General features: G+C 32.6%; 1 protein-coding gene across 1 annotated transcript; it reads left to right on the forward strand.

Annotated features, from left to right (window-relative positions):
* Positions 1–5,258: 5,258 nt before the first annotated feature.
* LOC127715750 (leucine-rich repeat-containing protein 74B-like) lies at positions 5,259–21,182 on the forward strand. The gene is made up of 13 exons (XM_052221901.1): positions 5,259–5,340; positions 6,284–6,647; positions 8,587–8,768; positions 9,943–10,050; positions 12,490–12,583; positions 13,953–14,002; positions 14,264–14,345; positions 15,305–15,390; positions 16,042–16,236; positions 17,741–17,836; positions 19,448–19,708; positions 20,446–20,531; positions 20,903–21,182. Exons 2-13 carry the CDS (start codon positions 6,293–6,295, stop codon positions 21,180–21,182), a joined length of 1,875 nt encoding a protein of 624 aa, XP_052077861.1. The 5' UTR covers positions 5,259–5,340; positions 6,284–6,292.
* The last annotated feature ends 3,205 nt before the right edge of the window (positions 21,183–24,387 follow it).

A 24,387-nucleotide genomic window follows, 5' to 3' on the forward strand; every position in this document is an offset into this window, starting at 1 on the left:
GGTTTCCTGTGTCACAATCTTTAGATTTACATATTGTATTTGGTGGACTGTCGTTTATTATATTTTTTTTTCTTTTTTCTTCATTGTCTGTAGCTATATGTCTTTGACTAATGAATTTGTGAATATTCTAAACTGCTACTAGACAACTTTGTTTCTTGTTGGGATTTAGGAAAAAACATACACATTACGGTATACATACAAAATATGTAATTTTGTATTGCTAGTTGCAAGTTCGCATAAAAATATCACGTAAACTCATTGATTTAAATAGAATTACGAATGCAATTTATTACAAATATGAGAATTACATGTATTGTTGGTTTTTTTTATTTAAACCGGCTTCATAGAAATAAGTTTGCTTCATAACTTCATTCTTTTTTTTACTTCTTTCTATTTGTTCTTTGTTTCATTTCCTTTCATTTGCATCTTTGGTGTTTTCCTCCGGATTTTTATTTTGTTCCGTTATTAAAGGATATCCTGTTTTTTGTAATATTGTCATTTAATAAATGTGTTTTCAGGAACAGTGTGTTTATCATTGAATAATTCTTGTGTTGATAAGAAGCATTAAATAATTGTCAGAAAAAAATAAAGTTCAATGAGACAGCAACCCAACAACAACAATTACCCAAAGACATCTAGACGGCAACACCAACAATGGACAGGGGCTCTTTTTACAAAAGATCTTACGACCAAAATTGAACGTAAGTTATACTGAAATGTAATGACCTCAGAGTATTTTTTCTCTTACGATTTTTTGTGAAATTGATTGTAGGTCCTTATATATACAGGTTGTGTTGACTCGTTGTCGGTTACTATACAATGATTATACACCATTAGTTTTAGGATGACTGACTTTATCATTGTTTTGTGGAGTTGCTATTCTTTGGTGTGCTGTTGTCAATTTTACAGTTATCATTTACTATTTATTATATTCATTGAAACGATCGTTGAAGTAGTAAATTTTAAGTGAAAGTGAAAGTTGGTATATAGTTTTTAGAAAGTGGTCCTAAAAATGTTAAACTATATTTTTCATTTTAAAATCTTGCCAAACCTAAATAAAAGTTATCATGCATTGCTAAATTTCGCTAATAATTGTAGGATAAAAACGGACTTCGTTTAAGTTTAAGCTCCAAGACCTTTCCAAAAGATACAATCCTAGAATCTCATTAGAGGATAATTGAATCAATTAACTCTATCTTGATTCCCCATCAAATCACTCCGCCTCACTTTGAAGTTAGATTTGAAATAATCTTGAGACATTAGCGACTGTAATTCGTCTTAATACTGACAGTAATTTGTTGTTTCATGGAACTTGTTATGGCCTTAAGGTAATTTGGATGACAAAATCCTGCATTAATTTCACATTGGTGATAAATGAATTCATCAACAAAGTAAAAGAAATCTGACAGAGAAGTCCAAATTAACGATTGATTTTTGTCCGTCTTTTCAAACAATTCTAATCAATGTTTTATATCAGATAATCAGGATGAAGCAACTTGTTATTGACATTAAGGTCTTAGTTATTGTACCTATAGAACTTCCTTATTCTGCAAACAAATCTTTTTTTAGCTATACAAACAAAGGTCTATCAAAGTAAGATGGTGTGTACTTCTACGCCATTTGGTCTATGGTGGAATGTTGTCTCATTGGCAATCATACCACATCTTCTTATATTTATACCACGTAGCCAACTCCACAAAGATCGCTATAAATTAACCGAAAGTTTTTTTTATAAATAAAAGGTTCACCAAAAGTCCAAACAGTATGGCAAATTCTATATTACCCGAAAAGAATCGATAAACCTAAACAATATCTTTTAAAATATTATGAGGAATTAGACAATCTTTCGATTATTGGTTCCTGAAAAAGAAAAAGATAGGCAAAAGATACCAAAGGGACGTTCCAACTCATAAGTCGAAAATAAAGTGACAATACCATGGCAATAAAAGAAAAAGACAAAAAGACAAACAACAGAATACAAAACACAACATGGAAAACTAAAGACTTAGCAACAACACGAACACCACAAAAAAACGGGGTGATCTCAGGTGCTCCGGAAGTGTAAGTAGATCCTGCTCCACATGTGGCACCAGTCGTGTTGCTCATGTAAGTACAAACCCTGTGATAAGTCTCATTCTGTATGTCACATTCGGGGAAAGGAGGGCAGGATTAGACAATCTCAAATACAATGCAGATTGCTTTACGGTATGGCGTTTACATGTATTGCCGTACTGTGACCTGTAGTTGTTCACAACCTTGTCTTTTAGTCTTTATTGAATGTTTGTCTAATTGGCAATAATACCACGTCTCTTTATCTTTATATATAGTGTGTAGCAATGTTACACTATTTAGTAGTTACTCAACCTTCTCTTTGATTAAGTGTTTTTGTATATCAGCTCATTGGTCGGGAATTTTTGTATATCAGCTCATTGGTCGGGAATTTTTGTATATCAGCTCATTGGTCGGGAATTTTTGTTTATCAGCGCATTGGTCGGGAATTTTTGTATATCAGCGATTAATCAAAGCATTTTAAAAAAAAACACGTTGAAAAATTACTTACTTGAAAATCTTGCATATCCCTGGACAATATTGCCTATCTGTGGACATTATTCGCTATTTCTTGACAATTTTTACAATCCCTCTAGAGTCATGCTTATCTCAAGTAAGGAACGTGTTGAATGTTTGACTTTTAATTTATTTTATTTTATATCTTTATTTTTCTGTCCTTTATGTTGTCATACGTTTTATATTTTCGACTTGTATATTTTGGCTTTAATCATATTTTAAACTTTAAATATATGCAAGTTTGCAATTATGTTACTGAAAAGAAAAAGGTATTTTAATCGAAATTAGATATTTAATGATTTTTTTGGTGAAAATAAAGTTGTTGACTCTGGTCATCGGGCTATAAAGACCTATAGTTATTTTTTCTATAACGGAGCTTTTTTGACGGTAGACAAATTTAAATCTTTTGTGTCCTAAATGTAATGGTCTGACACCTGTGCTAATCAATGACAAGGCAGATTAGGTCAGAATAATTGAAATGTTCACCTGTAGTTCTATAAGTCTCATACTAAAACTTAAATTAAATCATATAAACAAATTGACAAAACTTAAGTTCTTATATAAAATAATGAAATGTGGTATGATTGCCAATGAGACGACTATCCCCCAAAGACCAAACGACGTATATTAAGCAACCATGATAGACATTCATGTTTTTATGTGAAATTACAATTACATAAAATTGTTTCTAGATTTTAGTCGGAAAACAAAAATACCACACCAAATTTTGAGCTACGACAGAAAATATATTTTATCAATACAAAAATATTGACGTCAGAGGAAACCACAAAATGCCCAATATGCCTTCCTAGAGATTTACTGATTGACGTAAATCTTTTAAAATCCAAGAAAATTTTAATTCCTGAAAAAGAAGTATGAGCTCTCCTTCATTCATAATTTAAATAAGATGCATTTTAAAATTTTTATGCAGAATTGTATTTATTATGATTTCTTGTGTTCAAATATTAACTTAGCAAAATGCCGTTGCCAAAATTTTGCAAAAGAATTTACAATATAAACATATTTAGAGAACTATCTACCAAAGACGAAAGGACGAGGATATAAAAAGCCGTATGGCATTTAACAATGAGCAAGACATAAACTGTATAGTAAGCATCAAAGGGCCCGACTATCCAAATGTGCAACAATACAGATAGAAAACTAACGAAAGTCTGAGAAAATATGACCTTGTTACCTTGTATGCCAAAATATAAGCATCCACATGAAGTAGGACCATAAGTTTCATACTAAGTGGATAGCAAAGATATAATGTTTATGTATTTATTAATCTATTAAAATAAAATCAATTTAGTATCTATAAAGACAATATTCAAATATCTTACTACTGTGTTAAAATTAAGAATAAGTTTATTCAAATATTTCATAATTTTAGATGAATCGTTACTAATGTTAAGGGCTCTATAAACAACATTACCTTTTAAATTCGGATGTGATATCCAGTTTTAAATTATGTGTCTATGCAGGTACAGCACTACTTTCAAATCAAATCTTTGTATCTATGGAAGAATTGAAAAAGGGGAGAAATGAAATCCATGATAGTATTATTTACCAATCATACATAGATTACGCTCATTGAAATCTAAAAACATCACTATAGACACGGGCATGGCGAACGAGTTGGGAAATAAATACATCGCAAGAAAGGGCCAAAGGGACATCACTGTCAAAAATAGGATATTTTACAATAGGGAACGAAAAATCGTCTGTTTTGTCGTAAATATTTTTATCCAGTTTTTAGTGTGAAGCTGAAATATCCAACCAAGAAAAGAACAACAATTACTGGTTATATTAGATTGACATAGAGTCAGTCCTATTGGGTTAATGTCCATAATGTAATTGGAGGATTCTTTCCTATTTAAAACAAAATTTTCTTCAAAGTAACGTTAAGCTGGGAACTGTATGTCAAAATATATGTTCCTGCGTTAAGCGATGTCATTTCTTTCTATTAAATGAAGTTTAGACGGGTCTTTATTAACTTGGTTATTATCTGTGATGTATAACAATACAGCTAATTTTATATCCCATATTTACACACTGTTTAACGAGATCTGACAATATTTGCAAGTTATTTTTTATCAATTACAATGTATCAAGAATACCCATAAGGTTTCTTTACTAAATAACTTCATAATCCTTCCTTTACAAAGGGAGATATAAACATTGAGTGAATGAATAGACCAGTCAAAAATGAAGACATTGTTTGGTATTCGCCGATATTGCTAAATTTTATTTTTTTGTGTTCGGAGTCTAGTAAACTTATAAATAACTATTCGGCATCCCGTTTATGACTTACCTCGCGTATTTATAATTTTATTGGTTCATAACTTTCTTTTATGCATTGGAGCACTACAGGAATAAACTACAATATCTATCAGAACAATAAGGCCTCGAACTCAATCTGGAGTGCAAAACATAGTCATACAGGTATTCATTTTTATTTATAAAGAAAAATATATGCATTATCTAAACCCATTCTCGTGTCCAAAATATAAAATCAAACTAATTGCTATTTTAGAATTAAATAAAACACTTCAAAACATTGACTATATTTTAACTTTGACATATACAATGAAAGATCTATGTAAGCCGATTAAAAAACAAACGCAATTAGTACAAAATTACATAATTATTCAATAAATTGTATTCCATAACATTTGCTAATTGAAAGACATGTTTAAACAGTACAACTTGTACTTTCTTTAGATCCACTTTAATTATTTTTTTATTTGGATATATGGACATTTCGATGAAAAGGTAGGGCGCTAATTATTTTTAATTTCAGTGTCTAAACGATCAAGCAAAATATCCATATCATGGACAGAAATAATAACATGGCACTAGGCATATATTTTCCCTAGCTTTCCTTTATCCTCTTTAGTGAATGGACATTTAGAAGATACGATGAAATATACGATTTTATTACTGTTACAATTCCTTTTTATCAATGAAGATATTGGTTCTATGATAAAGGAGAAATAACTCCATCTCTTTTATATATATATATCAAGATTCTCCATTGACCATTTCAAACGTCTTTTTTTCTCGACGAGAAAGTTAAAATTGATTGCTGAAATGTTTTTAGATATGAGAATAACTTTTAAATCATTTTGTTTATTATATATCATTTTAGAAATGTTATTAATTATGAGAAATTTTAAATCGTTCTAAATATAAACCTTTATTCTATATATTTCAAGCGGTATTAAAATCAAAATGCGTTTGTTTATAAACTGAATAAGCCAATAAAGAAGATTAAAAGTAAATAAAACTTTTAAAACCCATTCAAGTTTGAAATGGATATTTTGAATAAGAGGCTAATAAGGAAGACCTAAGAGAAATTGTGCTTTTAGAATTATATTTTTCTCATTTGGCCATGTAATTTTTTCCTTCAATCAAAATAAACAAAACAGTTTTAATGAGTTTTTGGGTTGCTGTCTGTTTTATGTGTACTCCATGACTCTTTTCGTTCTTGTATAAAGGAAATTTGTTAACGTTATTACTATTATAACATTGTGAAAGTCAGTTTATTTATTTCCCCATAAGAACCCTAAAGTAACAGTCTACTCTCTAATTAAATTATGTACTATTATGTTTTATACATTGCAATTTGATATTCTGACATATCTTTGAATTGTTACTACATGTACCTTGGAGTTTTTTGTTTTTTTTTGTGATTTGCTATTCTTGTATATGACAGATTTGAAAGATGACATCAGTAATGACTCTAACACCAGATCCTAGAATGAAGTTACGACATAGTGCCAAGGGATCTAGAACTCTGGCAGACAGTAAACAAGTACGAATAGAACGGGCTAAATCTGTAGAGCCTAATTCAAAATACAATTTACAGGATGGAGATGACAATTACACAGTATCACAAGATATTGCTGTCAATACCAGTAGGAAGGATGAAAATATGGAAAACGAAAAAAAGATGAGAGAAACTACAATGTTCCTTACTGCTGCTAGACGGATATCTACACCAAAAGTAAACCGTGCCTGTACACCGATTGAGGTGGAGGATCTAACGGAAGAGGAACTAGATGCATATTACTTTGATGGTTTGTATTTTTTGATTTGGTGTTTATTATCAATGCTATATTTTGGCCTTTTTTGGGAACTTTCACACAGGTGAAGGCCAGCTTTATTGTTTTTATGGGTATAAATATTGATTTTGTTATCAGTAAATTAAAACCATACGAAATAGTATTTTTATACACATATACACTTTCACGGTACCGCAATCTGTTGATACCTATATTTTGGCATTGCACAAGGTCATGTTTTTCTCATGATTCTCAGGACTCGGGAATTAATGACTATTTTTCGGGATCCAGGAAAGAATGCTTTATTTTGGGATGACACCCCGCCTACTCCCTAATAATGTGTATCCTTACTTCACATGTTACTACATATAGAAGAAAAGAAACATATTTTTTAAAGTTTTAGTGCACGTCATGTGTTTCTGAGGGTTTATTTTTTACGAGTTTGCTTAACAGGAAAAAAAAGTTTGGATAATCAGTATTGTGATCGTGAAAACATGAAAAAAACCTATACAAAAATGTAATAACCTTTTTTTTTCTGTTGCTTGAAGAATAAGAAATATTTTTTTCAGTAACGATTAATTTAACGGAATGCTTAATTTTGCCATGAAGTTAGCTTCAGAAAAGACGGCATAAGCTCGCTTAACCTTTTAGCCTCTCCCATAATTGTACTGATTTTCAGCGTTTTTAGAAACTTAATACATTAATTTCTAACATGTCAAAGAATCCATATATATTGTTGTGTAGGATCGCACAAGCATTGTTGAGTATTGTCTTCAGTAGAATATGACAAGGGTTTTTCTTTTGAAATGACAAAAAGCCATATTGAACTGTCGGAAATGTCCCCATTTTTACTTTCGGTGTGATTCCACTGTATGCTCAATTTGATAGCTTAATCGATATTTGATTGGTTCAGACTATCCCACGTGATATTGCACAATATATACTATTCATGTCTCAAACAGGGTATATCATGTGATGTTCCCGGCTTAGGGTTTGTATTCCCTGAGCCGAAGTCGACTTGACTATAATCCCTCAGCCGGTAATGTCACATTATATATCCTGTCTGAGACCTGAACTACACATATATTACGGATATGTCCCTGCCTTAATGTTTTTTCCAGTATCAGGTATTTGTTGAAAATTCACCATGCATTATAGATATGCAGTACATATTTCTGTTTATTTTATTTAGTTTACTTAAATGCATTTTTCATCTTTTACGTTCGAAATAATTTTCCTATAAAGTATTTACTTTTAATATGAATATGTAATGTTTGTACTAAGTAATTTTTTATGTGTTTTGACCATCAGACATATTGATAAATACACACTGATAGTTTTCAGCATACCTGAAACATTTAGTAATTTGCAGTGAAAATAATTCTCTCGTGTATGCAATACTGTTTTACTCCTTGTGATCCTCTGACATTCTGTTAATGTTATGCATATTAAGACTAAGGAATAATCATTGGAATAAAACATGCATTTCCCTCGGCTTAGAGAGATGGGAATATTTGTCAAGTTCACCCTCGAAAATTCATATCGGGAAACAGGAGATTTTTTTTAGGTGAACGAATTTTCATATCTTCCTATGGCAATGGAAATATATGTTAGATATTGCCGTGCTTTACTTTTGGTAATATTGACTTCTAAAAAAAAGCATTAATAAAAATACCAAATGCCATAGTAAATTCATAAAGGGGCAAGTCCATAAACCCTGACAAAATAAAACGTTAGACTATATCAACCAACGGAACGAATGGCTTTATCTGTCGACAATGTCATTATTGTCCTATTCAACTTCTTTTTATTTTAAAGTTGGTTTTGGTGCTACTTAAACTACTTCAAACTCAGAATATTCTCTAAGGATAACTTTTGGTTACTCAAGTACTAACATGAATCTGATGAAACTTCTTCTCGCCATTTCTTACAAACATCACATCATTTTTTTCAGAACCCGAGGCAGAGCCTAACATTTCAAAGTTCGATGTGAAAAAATATTATGCCTCCATGTGCGAAAAAGACGACCTTTTACCATCCACAACGTTCCTACGTCAGATCGAAAAACCTACGTGTAACCTGTCTTGTCTAATGATGAAGGAAATAGACGTCAGGCCAATAGCTATAACATTAGTTGTAAGTATATCCTCTGTTAGGGACACCACACAAATAGCTAAAACAGTACCTGTGTCATGTGGTGTAGGGACACCACACACATAGCTACAACTATCTTCTGTTAGGGACACCACATCAATAGCTATAACATTAGTTGTAAGTGTATCCTCCATTGGGGACTCCACATTAATAGCTATAGCTTTATTTGTAAGTGTATCCTCTGTTAGGGACACAACATCAATAGCTACAGCATTAGTTGTAAGTATATCCTCTTTTAGGGACAGCATATCAATAGCTATTACATTAGTTGTAAGTATATCATCTGTTAGGGACACCACACCAATAACTTTAACATTAGTTTTAAGTATATCCTGTCTGATAGGGACACCACATCAATAGCTATAAAATTAGTTGTAAGTATATTCCGTGTTCTAGGGACACCGACACCAATAGCTTTAACAGTAGTTGGAAGTTTATCCTTTGTTAGGGAAACCACATTAGGTCATTAGCTATAACATTAGTTGTAAGTGTATCCTGTGTTCTAGGGACACCACACCGATAGCTCTAACAGTGGTTGTAAGTATAACCTTTGTTAGGAATACCACATCAGGTCAATAGCTATAACTTTAGTTGTAAGTATAACCTTTGTTAGGGATACCACATCAGGTCAATAGCTAAAACATTAGTTTTAAGTAAATCCTCTGTTAAGGACACAACACCAATAGCTACAACATTAGTTGAAAGTATATCCTGTGTTATAGGGACATCAAATCAAGCCAAAAGCTTTATAACCCATTAGTTGCAAGTGTATAGGGACACCACATCAATAGCTATAACATTAGATAGAGCGTTTTTATACTATTTTAGATCTTTGATATAATTTTTAAAAAAAACAGATTACACTTTAGAAAAATCTGATTCGGCTGATTATTCCAAAAACAGAGGTATTACAGACTACAATTAAACCGGACCCTCCCTATTTCTTTGCATTCAATAATATCCGCGACAACCAAAAATGAAATAACGACCCGTATCACTCAATTATTAAAAAAAGACGTGTGCACGTCTTTGGTACGAACAGCGATGAAAACAAAACGAAAAATCTCTTACAATGTTCGAACCACATTGAATAAGATGAAGTGTTTGGATTCGATGATACCATTTAACAAAACATACTTGTTTTTCGCTTTTTCAGAATAATTCCAAAATAACAGAGTTGGACTTGTCAGAAAATGACCTTGGTAGTAAGGGGATGCATCATATAGCAGAGGCTTTGAGAGAAAACGTATTTATTACACACGTAGTAAGTCTACCTTTGTATAGTATATATACAAATATCTAGTGTCTAATTTGTGATTTGTTAGCTCACCGGGCCCGAAGGGCCCCATGTGAGCTTATGCCATTACTTGGCGTCGTCCGTCGTCTGCCGTCGTCGTCGTAAACCATTTCAAGAATCGTCTCCTCTGAAACTACTGGGCCAAATACCTTCAAACTTTAACTGCATGTTCCTTAGGTTATCTAGTTTATAAATTGTATCCGAAGTTTTGATCCATCAACAAACATGGCCGCCATGGCTAAAATAGAACATAGGGGTCAAATGCAGTTTTTGGCTTATATCGCAAAAACTACAGCAGTTAGAACAAAAGTGAAAGGGAGTTAAAGTGATAAATGGGTCATGATCTATCTGTTATGAAATTTTCAGACAAGTTCGACAGCCCATTGTTGAGTTACTGTTGGAAATAGTTTATTTTTATTAAATTTTACTGTTTTTGAATATTTTCTTTAATATTGTAATAGATACAGAGAAAGTTTAAATGACAAGAAATGTTCAGCTAAGTGAGATCTACATATAAGTCAACATGATCAAAATAGTCAATTGACCCTTTAAGGAGTTATTGCCCTTAAAACCTTTTTTATTTTACATTTTTTGTGAAAGTCTAATTACCTTTCAAAAAATCTTCTTCTCTGAAACTACTTGCCCAAATACTTAAAAACTTTAATTGAATGTTCCTTAGGGTATCTAGTTTATAGATTGTATTCGGGGATTTGATCCATTCAAAAAAATGGCGGCAGTTTCTTAAAATGAAAAAAATAGAACATAGGGGTCAAATGAAGTTTTTGGCTTTCATCTCAAAAACTAAAGCAGTAACAGCAAAACTGCCATAAGTGAAAGTGTTAAACAGGTTTAGATCTACCTGTCAAGTAATCTTCAGACCAATAGGACAACTTCTTCAAATAAGTCAAATGCCATAAACTGAAATTACAGGTTAGCGAAATCAGGCTCTCATGAGCCTCTTGTTTAATATAGCGTTCCTTTTTGTTGCATTGTGATCGATATTTTACAGCAAGATGACATAATATGTAGTTGTGTCATGGTTTCATGTGTTTTCCTGTGAAATTATTTAAAATATCTTTACTATAGATAGTAGAGATGGTTAAGATGAGGAGCCAACTGTACAACAACTTCCACTCAGTGACGTCATACCGTACAATTACTCCAATTTTACGGATGATCATCATGTTACAATAGTAACAATAGTTAAGAAATAATTCCTTTATGTTATTATGCTCTATGCTCATTTTAACATTGGTAGGCATTAACCAGCAAGTGTGTGCGCAAATATATGTTGTGCTCATTAGAATATGGCTTTATTAACAGAGCAAAATGACGACGTCATATAAGAATTCTCAAATAAAAGTGCTTCCCATAGAAAAAAAACAAAGAAATTTCAAATGTACAAATTCTTTCAATTTAATCTCTGTCTTCAACAACGGCCACTTGCAAACAATCAAAAAGATTAATATTAAATATTATTAATCAAATGTTATATAGTTACCTTTGTCTGGAAAAAAAACTCTGTTCTTTTACAATTTACGAAAATAATCAAATACTCACTAATCATAATTACATCTTTTATCAATTCATTTAAAACAAGAAGCTGCCAAACTGCAGCATACCTGGATATCCCCACTCGCCCACACAACGTACGTGCTACTCAAAATTAATGGCAGAATTTGCGTGCGAAAAATGTAATTTCAGTATTGTGATTCTAGTTTTTGATAAAGCATTTTATTATTAAAAGGTGAATGACTGTTTTCCATTGAATTTGTTTCACTCTGTCAAGGGATGAAATATCAAAAGTTGTTGAAATCTAGTGCAATTTTGCTTGAAGAATTTCGCAATCGATTTTCCCATATATCTTTATATTCATAACATTTAGATTTTAATCAGATGTGTTACAAATACTGTTGAAGACTATTTTGAACAAAATGGGAAATTGGACATGTTGTTGTTAAATTTGCATTGAAAGATTGATGGATCGATTTTTGTGTGCTTTCAAACATTCTTTATTTGCCTGTCCCAAGTCAGGAGCCTGTAGTTCAGTGGTTGTCGTTGGTTCATGTCTGTCTTATTTGTTTTTCGTAAACTGTTTTGTTATAAATTAGGCCGTTAGTTATCTCTATTGAATTGTTTCACATTTTTCATGTCTGGGACGTTTAAAGCCGACTATACGGTATGGGTTTTTCTCATTGTTGAAGACCTTACGGTTGCCAATAATTAAATATCCACTTCATGTGAACTTTAGTTGATAGCTGTCTCATTGGCAATCATACCACATCTCTTTATTTTATATTAATTCATGTGTCATGAGGCGACCCGACGATTTTCACGCCCCTGCATTGTAATTCACTTACAATTTCTAAATTGTACTGTAAATATAACTTGTATCTTGTATTTCAGAAATTATCGCGTGTTGGAATAGATCCTAAAGGAATGAAGTACCTACAGGAATGTCTCAAATGTAACAAAACATTAACACACCTTGACTTATCAAGTAAGTTCACCATGAACATTTTTAGATAACAAATATACTTAATGTTTTACTTGTACTTGATGTATAAGCCACTTTTTTTTACTTAAAAAAATCCATGTCTAAAGATTAACAAAAGGAGACAAAGAATGGCTTCACACGTAAGGGAAAACATATATATTCGATGGGTTGCTCTCTCATAGCAATATCCCCACGTCTTGCTTTATTAATATCTTAATCCAAATTAAGCTACTATAATTACTGTGTAACAAGTGAGATATACGATTTTATTTAATACTATTGGATCAGCGTGTCATCAAAACCACAAAGTCAAAAATAAGATTTTATTGAATACCACTGGATCAGTGTGTCATCATAATCTCAAAGTAAGAAATAAGATTTTACTGAATACCATAGGATCAGTGTGTCATCAAAACCTCAAAGTAAGAAATAAGATTTTACTGAATACCACTAAATAAGTGTGTCATCATAACCTCAAAGTAAGAAATAAAATTTACTGAATACCACTGGAACAGTGTGTCATCAAAACCACAAAGTAAGAAATAAGATTTTACTGAATACCACTGGATCAGTGTCATCATAACCTCAAAGTAAGTAATAAGATTTTATTGAATACCACTGGATCAGTGTGACATCATAACCTCAAAGTAAGAAATAAGATTTTACTGAATACTACTGGATCACTGTGTCATCAAAACCTCTAAGTAAGTAATAAGATTTTACTGAATACCACAGGATCAGTGTGTCATCAAAACCACAAAGTCAAAAATAAGATTTCATTGAATACCACTGGATCAGTGTGTCATCATAATCTCAAAGTAAAAATTAAGATTTTACTGAATACCACTCAATAAGTGTGTCATCATAACCTCAAAGTAAGAAATAAGACTTTATTGAATACCACTGGATCAGTGTGTCATCAAAACCACAAAGTAAGAAATAAGATTTTACTGAATACCACTGGATCAGTGTGTCATCATAACCTCAAAGTAAGAAATAAGATTTTACTGAATACCACTGGATAAGTGTGTCATCATAAGCTTATAGTAAGAAATAAGATTTTACATAATACCGCTAGATCCGTGTCTCATCAGAACCTCAAAGTAAAAAAAACATTTTATTGAATACCACTGGATCAACGTGTCATCATATAAACCTCATGTTAAGAAATAAGATTTTACTAAATATCACTGGATCAGTGCGTCGTAACCTCAAAATAGAAATTTTCGCGTAAAATAAAATAATTGTTTTCTTAAACCTCCACTACCTTGAGTGAATTTAAAGACAATGAGAAATTAGTTTGAAAGTGATGATAAATTGATACCTGTTATGATGCTCTTCTCATACATAATTATTCTACTTTTTCTTTTAGCCAATCATCTGAACGCAAAATCAGCCGTATTTATTGCAAAAATGATTCAGGTGAGGCATTTGATTTTAATTTCACATACATTGTTCTTATAGTTTTACTTTGAAAATATTATACAATTGTAATACAGCTTTAGTCCAAGCCGACTATTTCATTGTGAGCACTGAAAAGGATTTTGGAGAGGTGTACAGTAAACCAGTTTGCTTTCGAAAGGATTTTGGCTTTTAACATGTGTTGTTATTTTTTTTTGGGGGGGGGTTTTTTGTATTCAATTATGAGTTTCTCGTGACTTTTCTATGTTTAATTTTCACCAGGAGAATGATTTCATCGTAGAGTTAGTCCTTCGAGAGAACGATCTGGATGATGAAGCTGGAAGTACAATTGCAAAATCCATATGTAAGTATTGTGTATTTATTTTATGTAACTTACATTAGAAGATACATTTAAAAAGATAAAATACACACCACTACCTCCAAAATATTTCATGAACATACGAGTTTTATGATAACTTAGGTTGTCGTAAAAAAACAGACAGAAGATTTTAAAGGGACAATAAAAGATCACAAGTTTAAGACCCCGTTCACACTAGCATTTTTGAATCTATCTAAATTTGAATCGATCTAAATAAAACCAGTTAGCGTTAAAACTATCTTTAATCCTAACGATCTCTATCGGTCTAATCTAAACCACTGCGTTCACACTGCAAGTAAAAATGCAATCGATCTGACCGAATTACCCGGGAAATTGTAAACATTGTGTATAAATAGAAATATTTGATCAAATTAATGTGTTGATACATACGCTTGCAAAAAAATAATTGAGGAAGTTATTATTTCACTTGAATTACAAGTCCAAATGTTGATACTGCTGTTCGTATCGTTTTCGTTAATTTTCATCCCTTTTAAGTTGGTCATCCATTTTGTAATAAATTGCAAGTGTAATTTTTCCGCCAAACATGCGCATAATTTATTTTTGATTCAATCGTACTAGTTTAGATCTGCGTTCACATTAAAAGTTAGATCGGTTCACTTTAGATCGATTCAAACTAAACTAGTCTACTCTTTTGGTGTTTTAGTTTATACCGATTCAAGATCGATTCAAAGCGTTCACATTGGGCTTAAATCGATCTATTTAAAGTGAACCGATCTAGTTTAAATCGATCTAAATGTCCAAGTGTGAACGGGGTCTTAGAAAAAACCCCAGACAATACCATATTCTTGAGAGAAAAAAATGTGCAAAACACTACACAGAAAACTAAAGATGTTACAGGAGCATTTTTTCTGATGGCAGAAAAGTTACAATGGACAAATTTCATAATACATCATTTACAAGCCTAATTTATTCTTTTTTTACAGCCTCTAACCTTACACTTAGGTGTTTAGATTTAAGTTGGAATCATATAAGAGGACGTGGTGCATCTGAAGTTGTAAAAGCTATTTGTGTAAGTATTTGGTACTATACAATTATGAATTCATTGTCAAAAGCACTTAACTTCGTTGTTCGGTATTACATTGCGAGACAAAAAAATCCAGATATCGATAAAAATCAATACATGTCATTTTCATTTCTGTTTGACTCGACATTATACGATCTGCAGTTAGTGACTTGTGCAAGTGAATAAAATTATTTATCACACAGTTGTTACGAAAACATTGGGTTTTTCATATGCAATAACTGAAGATTTGTCCTAGTCATATTCCTGCCCAGGGCAAATAACTAGTCAGTGTGTCCTGTAATGACGTCATAAGCGTTCATCAGTGAAGGCAAAAAATGTATGATTTTTCCGGACGGAGTAATTAAATTCTTTCTTCTTTTTTAAGCATTTTGAATAGATTATAACATGTCCTTTTCCATATGGACATGTTATTATCTATAATTATGCTTTGTACTAAAAAGTACGCTAATGCATGTCCAATAACAGCGTCAGAGTAGGTTTTTTGTCCTCGGGGCCAATACCGATATTTGCCCTCAAATACTAATATTGAGCCCCCGAATTTAACTTCCGGTAAATAGTCAAGAAAAATACAATAACAAATGATTTATATGAATTTTGTTTTTTCCATAATAGTTTTGTTTTTTTGTTTTGTTTTAGGAGAACGTAGAATTAGTAGATGTCAATCTTTCATGGAATGGAATTGGCGAAGAAGGGTCTATTGCCTTTGGAAAATATTTCATGAAAAACCATACTCTACGCAAACTAGATTTAACAAACACTAGAATCAATTTCACACACCTCGGTCACATTCTAAAGGGTTTAAAACTGAATGATACACTGGAAACTGTTAAGGTAATACATTTAAAGAATTATATTACCGAGTTATTGCACTTATATTGATGAGCATTGTCACGAGTAGACTAATACGTCGCATGAGCTTGCTAAAAGTAATATTATTGTGCGAGGGATAATATTCACCAAAGATATGGACAATGAAATTTTTATTGAATGGCTAAACTTTTAAAACATCAGACTTTGAGTTGTATCAGGGACGGATTCAGGCGGGGGCGTGGCGGGCAGGCGTGCGTGCCCCTCTTAAATTTGCAAAGCATGTGTTGTCCCCAGCTTAATAAAGAATGTTTCGATAATTTTACATCAAAAAATATTTTTGTCTCGCTCCGCTCGGCGAAAATTTGAATTTGCGCCCCCTGTAACCTAAAATCCTGGATCCGCCCCTGAGTATCTAAAAATAGGAACTAGCCTAAGGTATCAGACATATAATCATATAAGTCCACTAAAATTCAAGGCCTTTCTATAAAATGATCTTAAATTGATGCCGTATTTTAGGTATTATTTTTAAGACTTTTCAACACATGCGCACATTATTTACGTGGTGCAATGGATCAGACGATTAGGTTGATTAAGACAAAAGTGCCGTCATAGAACCTAATGACTTAAGTTCTGAGCGAATGATGTCCTTATTTCAGAATTAAATCTATGTCTGCATAATTGAAGGGGTCTCGGTGGGCGAATGGTCTAAGTAGTCGAACCACTGTATCACTAGCCTGTCAACACTGAGGTTGTGAGTTCCAATCCTGCACGTTGCAGGTGCGTTTGACTCCAATCTTAATTGACTGAGATTGTCAGTTTTCCTACCGATGGTCGGTTGTTCTCTCAGGGCACTCTGGCTTCCTCCACCAATAAAAACTGACCAACACGAAATAGCACAATAGTGCTGAAAGTGGCGTTAAACACCAATCAATCAATCAATCTATATAAACGAGACATGTTTTTTCATTAACTTTCGTATTTTCATAACGAGTACTTTCAAATAATGTTATAGCGATAAAACACAATATAATTTGCATGCAAAGCATCAAATGCAAATGACCTCTTGATGTCGTTTGGTTATTTGTCTTGTTTGGTTTCTGCCTTATTGACGTTTACTCAGTTGTTCATAACCTATCGTAGTTCAAAGTCTTATGGTAGTCATGTCATGCCAATGCTTTACGTTATAGTATTATTTGTGTATTGTTCACATGCCATAGTTTGTGCGGGATACTTAAGAGTCCTTTAGATTACTGAAGTTTTGTCAATCGTTGTCCATTTGCTACAGTTACTCCTTTTAAAAGTATTTTAAGTATAATTAGTATACTTCATTTTAATACTGTTATAGCAAAGTTCAATTATTTTAATATCAAAATATATTTTACACTCTTTTTATTTTATAATACATTTTTTTGTAATGTAAATCACTGTTTCAGTGTTCATATCTATTATTACAAATGTGTAACTCCACAGGTGACCTTGAGCTCTTTTAGAACTGATGTTTATCAATTATTGTTTAACTCCACAGCTGACTAGTAACCCTTTTACAACTGATGGTGCCATTGCTATACTAAAATGCCTTGAACTTTCATCGACATCTGTATTAAAGAATTTACACTTAGAGGTAAATATAATGTATAAGTTATTAATAGAAATCTTAATATTTGTCTGTTTATATGAATGTATAAACTGTTTATAGTTCTGTTTTTTTTTTTGTTTTTTTTTTGGGGGGGGGGGGAGGGGGAGAAAAAACACATTTGATGCCGAACTTTGTAAAACCTTTTGAAAATTTATTTTATTATAAACTATAAAATCAAAGATTTTAAGAGATTTATTTTTTTATATCTCCTATAACATATTTTGGGAAAATGATTTTTTTTAAAACCTATTAGCGTTTTCTTTGTACGTGCTTTAATTCTACGCATGCAATTCGTTTGTTTGATGTCAGTTCTTCATTGGTCAAGATGCAATTATGACGTCAAATATTCCTGCCTTTCTCTGAAATTGTTATTATGATGTCCCGCAAAAGGGCGATCATGCCTGATGACGTCACATACGAAGAACATCAGTTTTTAGATGATTGAAAAAAACAATATTTAATTTGTCTACGTGTTATCTACAATCATTTTAGAAACAGATTCCACCGCCGAATCTCATGCAAAACGATATTTCTCAATTTCCGACATTCAAATCTTAAATATTTCAAACACTCGGCTAGCCTCACGTTTACAAATTGAAAATTTTACTGTATATCGTATATACATAGCAAAATAGTGATCAACAGAAAAAAAAATGTACGTTTCAAATTATTTACTACTGATTGTTTATTTTGGTACACTTTAGGGTCACACAAATCCATTTAAAACATCAACATTAGAAATAGGAAAAAGAAATCAATATGCATGACGATATTCACATAAAATAATATGAAATACTGAAGTTTATTGATCGAACAGACCTTTTATTGCTATTCTTTATCATGGCTGTTGCTTGAACGTCTTCGGCAGTGGTCAACTAGTAATCTTGATGCGTTATTTCTTCAGCATGGCCCTGTTAAGGTAGATCAGAGGTCTTAAAAAAAATCGATAGATTTTTTTCAATAATTTGCCAAAATGTTGTTTATATCATCCCTTTTTCAATATATGAAAAAATAATGGGTCACAGAGCTTTTATTTCAAACTAAAGGTTGTCACTTGTCACTATGAAGTCAAAATTATGTTGAAATTAAAGTATTCGACCTTAATTGTCATATTATACACGATTTTATTTGTAAAAATAGTTATGAGCTAAAACTTACCCAATAAGATATGTTACACCAATTTACATTTTTGTAAAAAGACAGTAAACATAAAATTTTGGTTAGCCCTCTTATTTTCATCATTGTAGTAAAATTATATTGGATAAACCTTAAGCTTTGCTTTGTCTAAATATTGATGACAAGGTCTCTAAATGAGTCTTTTCCTGTTCTTTGTTTTAGCAGTTTGGCATTAAATGCATTAAATGTCAGACGTCCCAATTCATAATCCAAATTTGATAATTGAAATAAAATATCCGACAGCCAAATGTCTTGATAAGACCGGGAGGAGGTAATTTGGTAGATCTATTATCATATGGTTTTTTTCAAATTTAAGGGGCCTATTTGGCCTTATCATAGTAAACTATTGTTGTCAGTTTATGTTTAAATATAAAATATTTATTAGTTTACATGCTACATGTACATCTGTTTTGTTCACAGGATACTCCTGTAAACGACGAATTTATAGATGCATATGAAGAACTTCAAAACATTCGAGATATATATGTATACCACAAAGAACCGAACAAAAAGAAAATAACTTCGATACTGAGAGAAAAGAAACTAGAGAACTATGACCCGATGTTGTTATTGTTTGAACTCATGAGACAGGAGAATATGCGATTAATTGATTTATTCCGTCAATTTGATAAAGATTCAGATAACAATATTACAAAACAAGAACTTAAAGATGGATTTTTGGTACGTATAAGCTGAATGTTCTCATAATCTATTGTCATTTGTGATAATAACTGGAAAGTTTTGAGTCCATTCGATAAGATCTCGAGGTTCATTACAAAACTTGTTGAAGGCCGTACGGTTGCCTATAATTGCTTACATCCACTTCATTTTGAAATTTGGTGGATTGTTGTCTCATTGGCAATCATAGCACATCTCCTTATGTTTATATCGCGTAGCGTTACAACAGTAAACTTAAAACAATGTTTGTTTTTCAATCGTCAATAGGTCAACAGGCACAAAACTTAGACCAGTCGTAGTCTAAATTTGTGTATAATAGAGATAACAGGTATTAAAGCACATATTTCCCGTGTGTACGAGAATATATAATAATGATATTTTACTTTTGGAATCCAGATACTTCTGGATATTACATCGGTTGTGATAAAATACGGTGATTTTCCAGTCAAAGTTTAACCGATAATTTCACATGTGAAAGAAATCGAGAAACTCTTACCATAAATATATTTTACAATCGAATTTTTATATTAGTTATTCTGAAGCGAAGATAAATTTTAAGAGAGGTCGAAAATGTAAAAGGTAATTATACGGAAGAAACAATGACAATGCCATTAAAAAATTTGCCTTCCTAATACAACTTACCTACTAAAGACTTATTACATTAAATTGACCTTACATAATTATATTATCTTACGTAAGATGCCTTAGTCTAATGATTTAATATTCACATTAATTGACAGAGATTTTCCATGGAACTATCGGAAGAAAAACTAGAAACACTGATGAACAAATTGGATCTAGACGACAATCACATCATTGATCTTCAGTAAGTATCTCTCTCTCTCTCTCTCTACATTCAAATTTGAGACAAATAATTTGGGTAAAAGTAGGGATGTCACTTTCACAATAGTGTTGCTTTCCTTAAATTTGAAGACTATTTTACGGGAACGATTTCAGTAGATATGATCTGTTCCTTAGATACATTTGTTTTAAGGGAGTACGACCAAAGCACTAACATGGATTTCTTAAAATGCGTATTTTGTATTTCTTTAGGTTTGATAGATTTTGATGTAATATATAATCCGCAAATTTCAATGAATGTTTTATTCAAAAGAAAAGGTAAATATATTGTAAAAACATATGAATACTGTTAGTCTTTTTGTAGACAAAATATATCTAAATATCTGTCTTTTACAGTGAAATGGTATACGGCAGACGACAAGCAGCTCATGTCCGACATCTTGCAAATAAAGATACGGTCGGACGATTATCAGAATCTATGAAACATTTACAATCATTGGTAGAAAAATCAAGGAAAGAAAAACACAACGCATTGTTTCAAAATATAGAAGCTAGACAAGAAACGAAGAAAAAAACTTTGAATCGTCGGGAAAGTGCGGCTTCTTTATCTTTTGAAATAACAGACGAAGGACGAAAAACTCTAGAATCCATTGCCCCAATAAATATAGAATCTTAAATTGTAATGTGTCTTTTCATTTTATCTATTTTATGACAAGTAGGTTGCTTAAAATTTTCATTCAGCAATGACCAGTTAGAAGATACCTACAAAATACAAATATAAGGGCAAACTCGGGTGAGGAATTGATCGATCGACTTTGGAGATATTGGCTTACGTCAATAGGATAGAATCCAAACGACACGAAAGACCAAAAAGACATCCAGTCTTGCCGAATTGTTTAGATTAATAAAAGACTTGCATGTAGGTTACTTTTCTAGAAGTTTCGTAAGAATTTCCAATTCTAAGACGAATCGCAATTTTTAAAAAAAAGCCCTAACAAGACCATGATCAAACGAGAGAGAAAAGAATGATCCATGCAGGAAACATTATGTAGAAAAATGACTGAAAATTAAGATCTTCTGATCGCTATAAAAGAAAGATTCATGCAGTTAATCGGCTACATCTATATTTCGGAATATCAAATTTAAGGATCCTGCTAATTTGCTTAATATGGAAAAGAAAATGGTGTTGTAAATGTTTTCGATTATTGTTTTGTACGTAAATTGTTTTTCCTTTTAATTGTTTCACATTTTGTCATTTTCTTCCATGTACTGCCAACATTCAACAAGTAGAATATAAGTTGCGCATAATTAAAAACTGGTAAACTGGTCAAAATCGCTATTGCTGATATGGTTATTAGTGGTGTTGGTTACTAGAGACTTATAACATATTGTTGTTCCAGTCCTTGACGTTGGTCACGAATAAGGTCCACTTTTAAAAAGAAATTCAAGTCTCAAGTGACCAACACCATTGAATGATATATCAGCCGTATTTATTTTTTTTAATTTAGCAGGAGCCCTAAATTTTTGACATTCCAAAATATACATTGTGCCGTAAAATGAATACTGAACTAGGATGGAAAAGCTTACAAACGAGGTGTAAAGAAGCACGACATATCATCTGTTTCCATATTCTACATGAGGAGTATGACAGTTGTTTTACATTTGTTTGAGCTTTTGATTTTGCCATTTTGCCATTTGATAAGGGACTTTCCGTTTTGAATTTTTCCTTGGGGTTCGGTATAGATCCTTTGCGATGGTGCAGCTCAAGTATTGAGTAGATGTTTCATGTTCCGGAGTATAGCTGTTAAGCTTGTATGTACACTTGATTGAGTATTTTTTTAATGTGACTATGAGAACGCTCCCATTTTGCCAGTTTGTCTAAGTCTTCTTGGAGTCTATGACAGTCGTTGTCCGAGGAAATTGTCAATCAGACTACAGTATCAACCGCCAATATTCTCATTGTTGATTGGAGGCCTTGTGTATGTCGTTTATACGAAAAAAAGACTGGGTCATAAAACTGATCCGTGTGGTACTCCGGATACTACTTTCACCTGACCAGATGTTTCGCCTATTTCTGTTCTGTTTGTGATAAATTCTTTTATGCATCTGTTTGTTTTGCTTCTAGTATAATTATATTGGAGTCTTTTTCAAGATAATTTGTGATATTGTCAATATATTCAATGATCAAGTATTTCACAAAATCTTCTATTCCTGAAACCATGTTTGAGCAGGTGTATGATCCTCTGCTTGTTTGGTTATGTTACTGGTAACTGTATGGTGTATTATTTTACAACAGATGCGTGTTAGTGATATTGGCATGTAGTTTACTGTTTAGAATTTCTGGTCTTTCTTGTATAACGGTGTGACATTTGCTGTTCGCCAGTCATCGGGTATCTTTCCATTGAAAAATTGTAATTGATAGTTTTGATCAGGGCATTTACACTAGCTAGTTCTAAAAGTATAATTGTTTTGGTGTTGTCTGGTCCCAGGGGTGGATTTAGGGGGAGGGGGTCATATATGATAAATGCATAGACGTTTTACACGTTACACTCCAAACGTTGGCTTGCTAGGGGCCTCCTTTTTCAAAATGCTGGATCCGCACCTAGAACGCCCTGCAGTTGTCTGCTTAGCCGTATGGGTTTTTGTCGAGCCTGCGACTTTTGTCGCAGAAAGCTCGACATAGGGATAGTGATCCGGCGGCGGCGGCGGCGGCGGCGGCGGCGGCGGCGGCGTTAGCTCACTTCTTAAAAGCTTCATATTTTAGAAGGTGGAAGACCTGGATGCTTCATACTTTGTATATGGATGCCTCATGTTACGAAGTTTCCGTCAGTCACATGTCCAATGTCCTTGACCTCATTTTCATGGTTCAGTGACTACTTGAAAAAAAAGTTATGATTTTTTGTAATGTTAAATTCTCTCTTATTATAAGTAGTAGGATAACTATATTTGGTATGTGCGTACCTTGCAAGGTCCTCATGCCCGTCAGACAGTTTTCACTTGACCTAGACCTCATTTCATGGATCAGTGAACAAGGTTAAGTTTTGGTGGTCAAGTCCATATCTCAGATACTATAAGCAATAGGTCTAGTATATTCGGTGTATGGAAGGACTGTAAGGTGTACATGTCCAACTGGCAGGTGTCATCTGACCTTGACCTCATTTTCATGGTTCAGTGGTTATAGTTAAGTTTTTGTGTTTTGGTCTGTTTTTCTTATACTGTATGCAATAGGTCTACTATATTTGGTGTATGGAATGATTGTAAGGTGTACATGTCTAGCTGGCAGGTGTCATCTGACCTTGACCTTGTTTTCATGGTTCAGTGGTTATAGTTAAGTTTTTGTGTTTTGGTCTGTTTTTCTTATACTGTATGCAATAGGTCTACTATATTTGGTGTATGGAATGATTGTAAGGTGTACATGTCTAGCTGGCAGGTGTCATCTGACCTTGACCTCGTTTTCATGGTTCAGTGGTTATAGTTAAGTTTTTGTGTTTTGGTCTGTTTTTCTTATACTGTATGCAATAGGTCTACTATATTTGGTGTATGGAATGATTGTAAGGTGTACATGTCTAGCTGGCAGGTGTCATCTGACCTTGACCTCGTTTTCATGGTTCAGTTGTCAAAGGTAAGTTTTTGAGTTTTGGTCTTTTTTTCTTATACTATATGCAATAGGTCAACTATATTTGGTGTATGGAAATATTTTATGATCTTTATGTCAGTCGCGCAGGTTTTATATGACCTTGACCTCATTTTCACGGTTCATTGCTCAGTGTTAAGTTTTTGTGTTTTGGTCTTAAACTATAATCAATAGGTCAACTATATTTGTTATATGGAAGAACTGTTAACTGTACATGTCTGCCTGGCATGGTTCATCAGACCTTGAC

Source organism: Mytilus californianus, unplaced genomic scaffold, assembly GCF_021869535.1.
Source record: "Mytilus californianus isolate M0D057914Y unplaced genomic scaffold, xbMytCali1.0.p SCAF_9, whole genome shotgun sequence".
NCBI classification, from domain to species: Eukaryota; Metazoa; Mollusca; class Bivalvia; order Mytilida; family Mytilidae; genus Mytilus; species Mytilus californianus.

Bases quoted from the DNA above. Each gene is read 5' to 3' on its own strand.
- LOC127715750 (XM_052221901.1), top strand. From the start codon at position 6,293: ATGACATCAGTAATGACTCTAACACCAGATCCTAGAATGAAGTTACGA. The intron at 12,584-13,952 runs GTAAGTTCACCA...TTTTTCTTTTAG, and splicing joins AACACACCTTGACTTATCAA to CCAATCATCTGAACGCAAAA. The intron at 19,709-20,445 runs GTACGTATAAGC...ATTAATTGACAG, and splicing joins AACTTAAAGATGGATTTTTG to AGATTTTCCATGGAACTATC.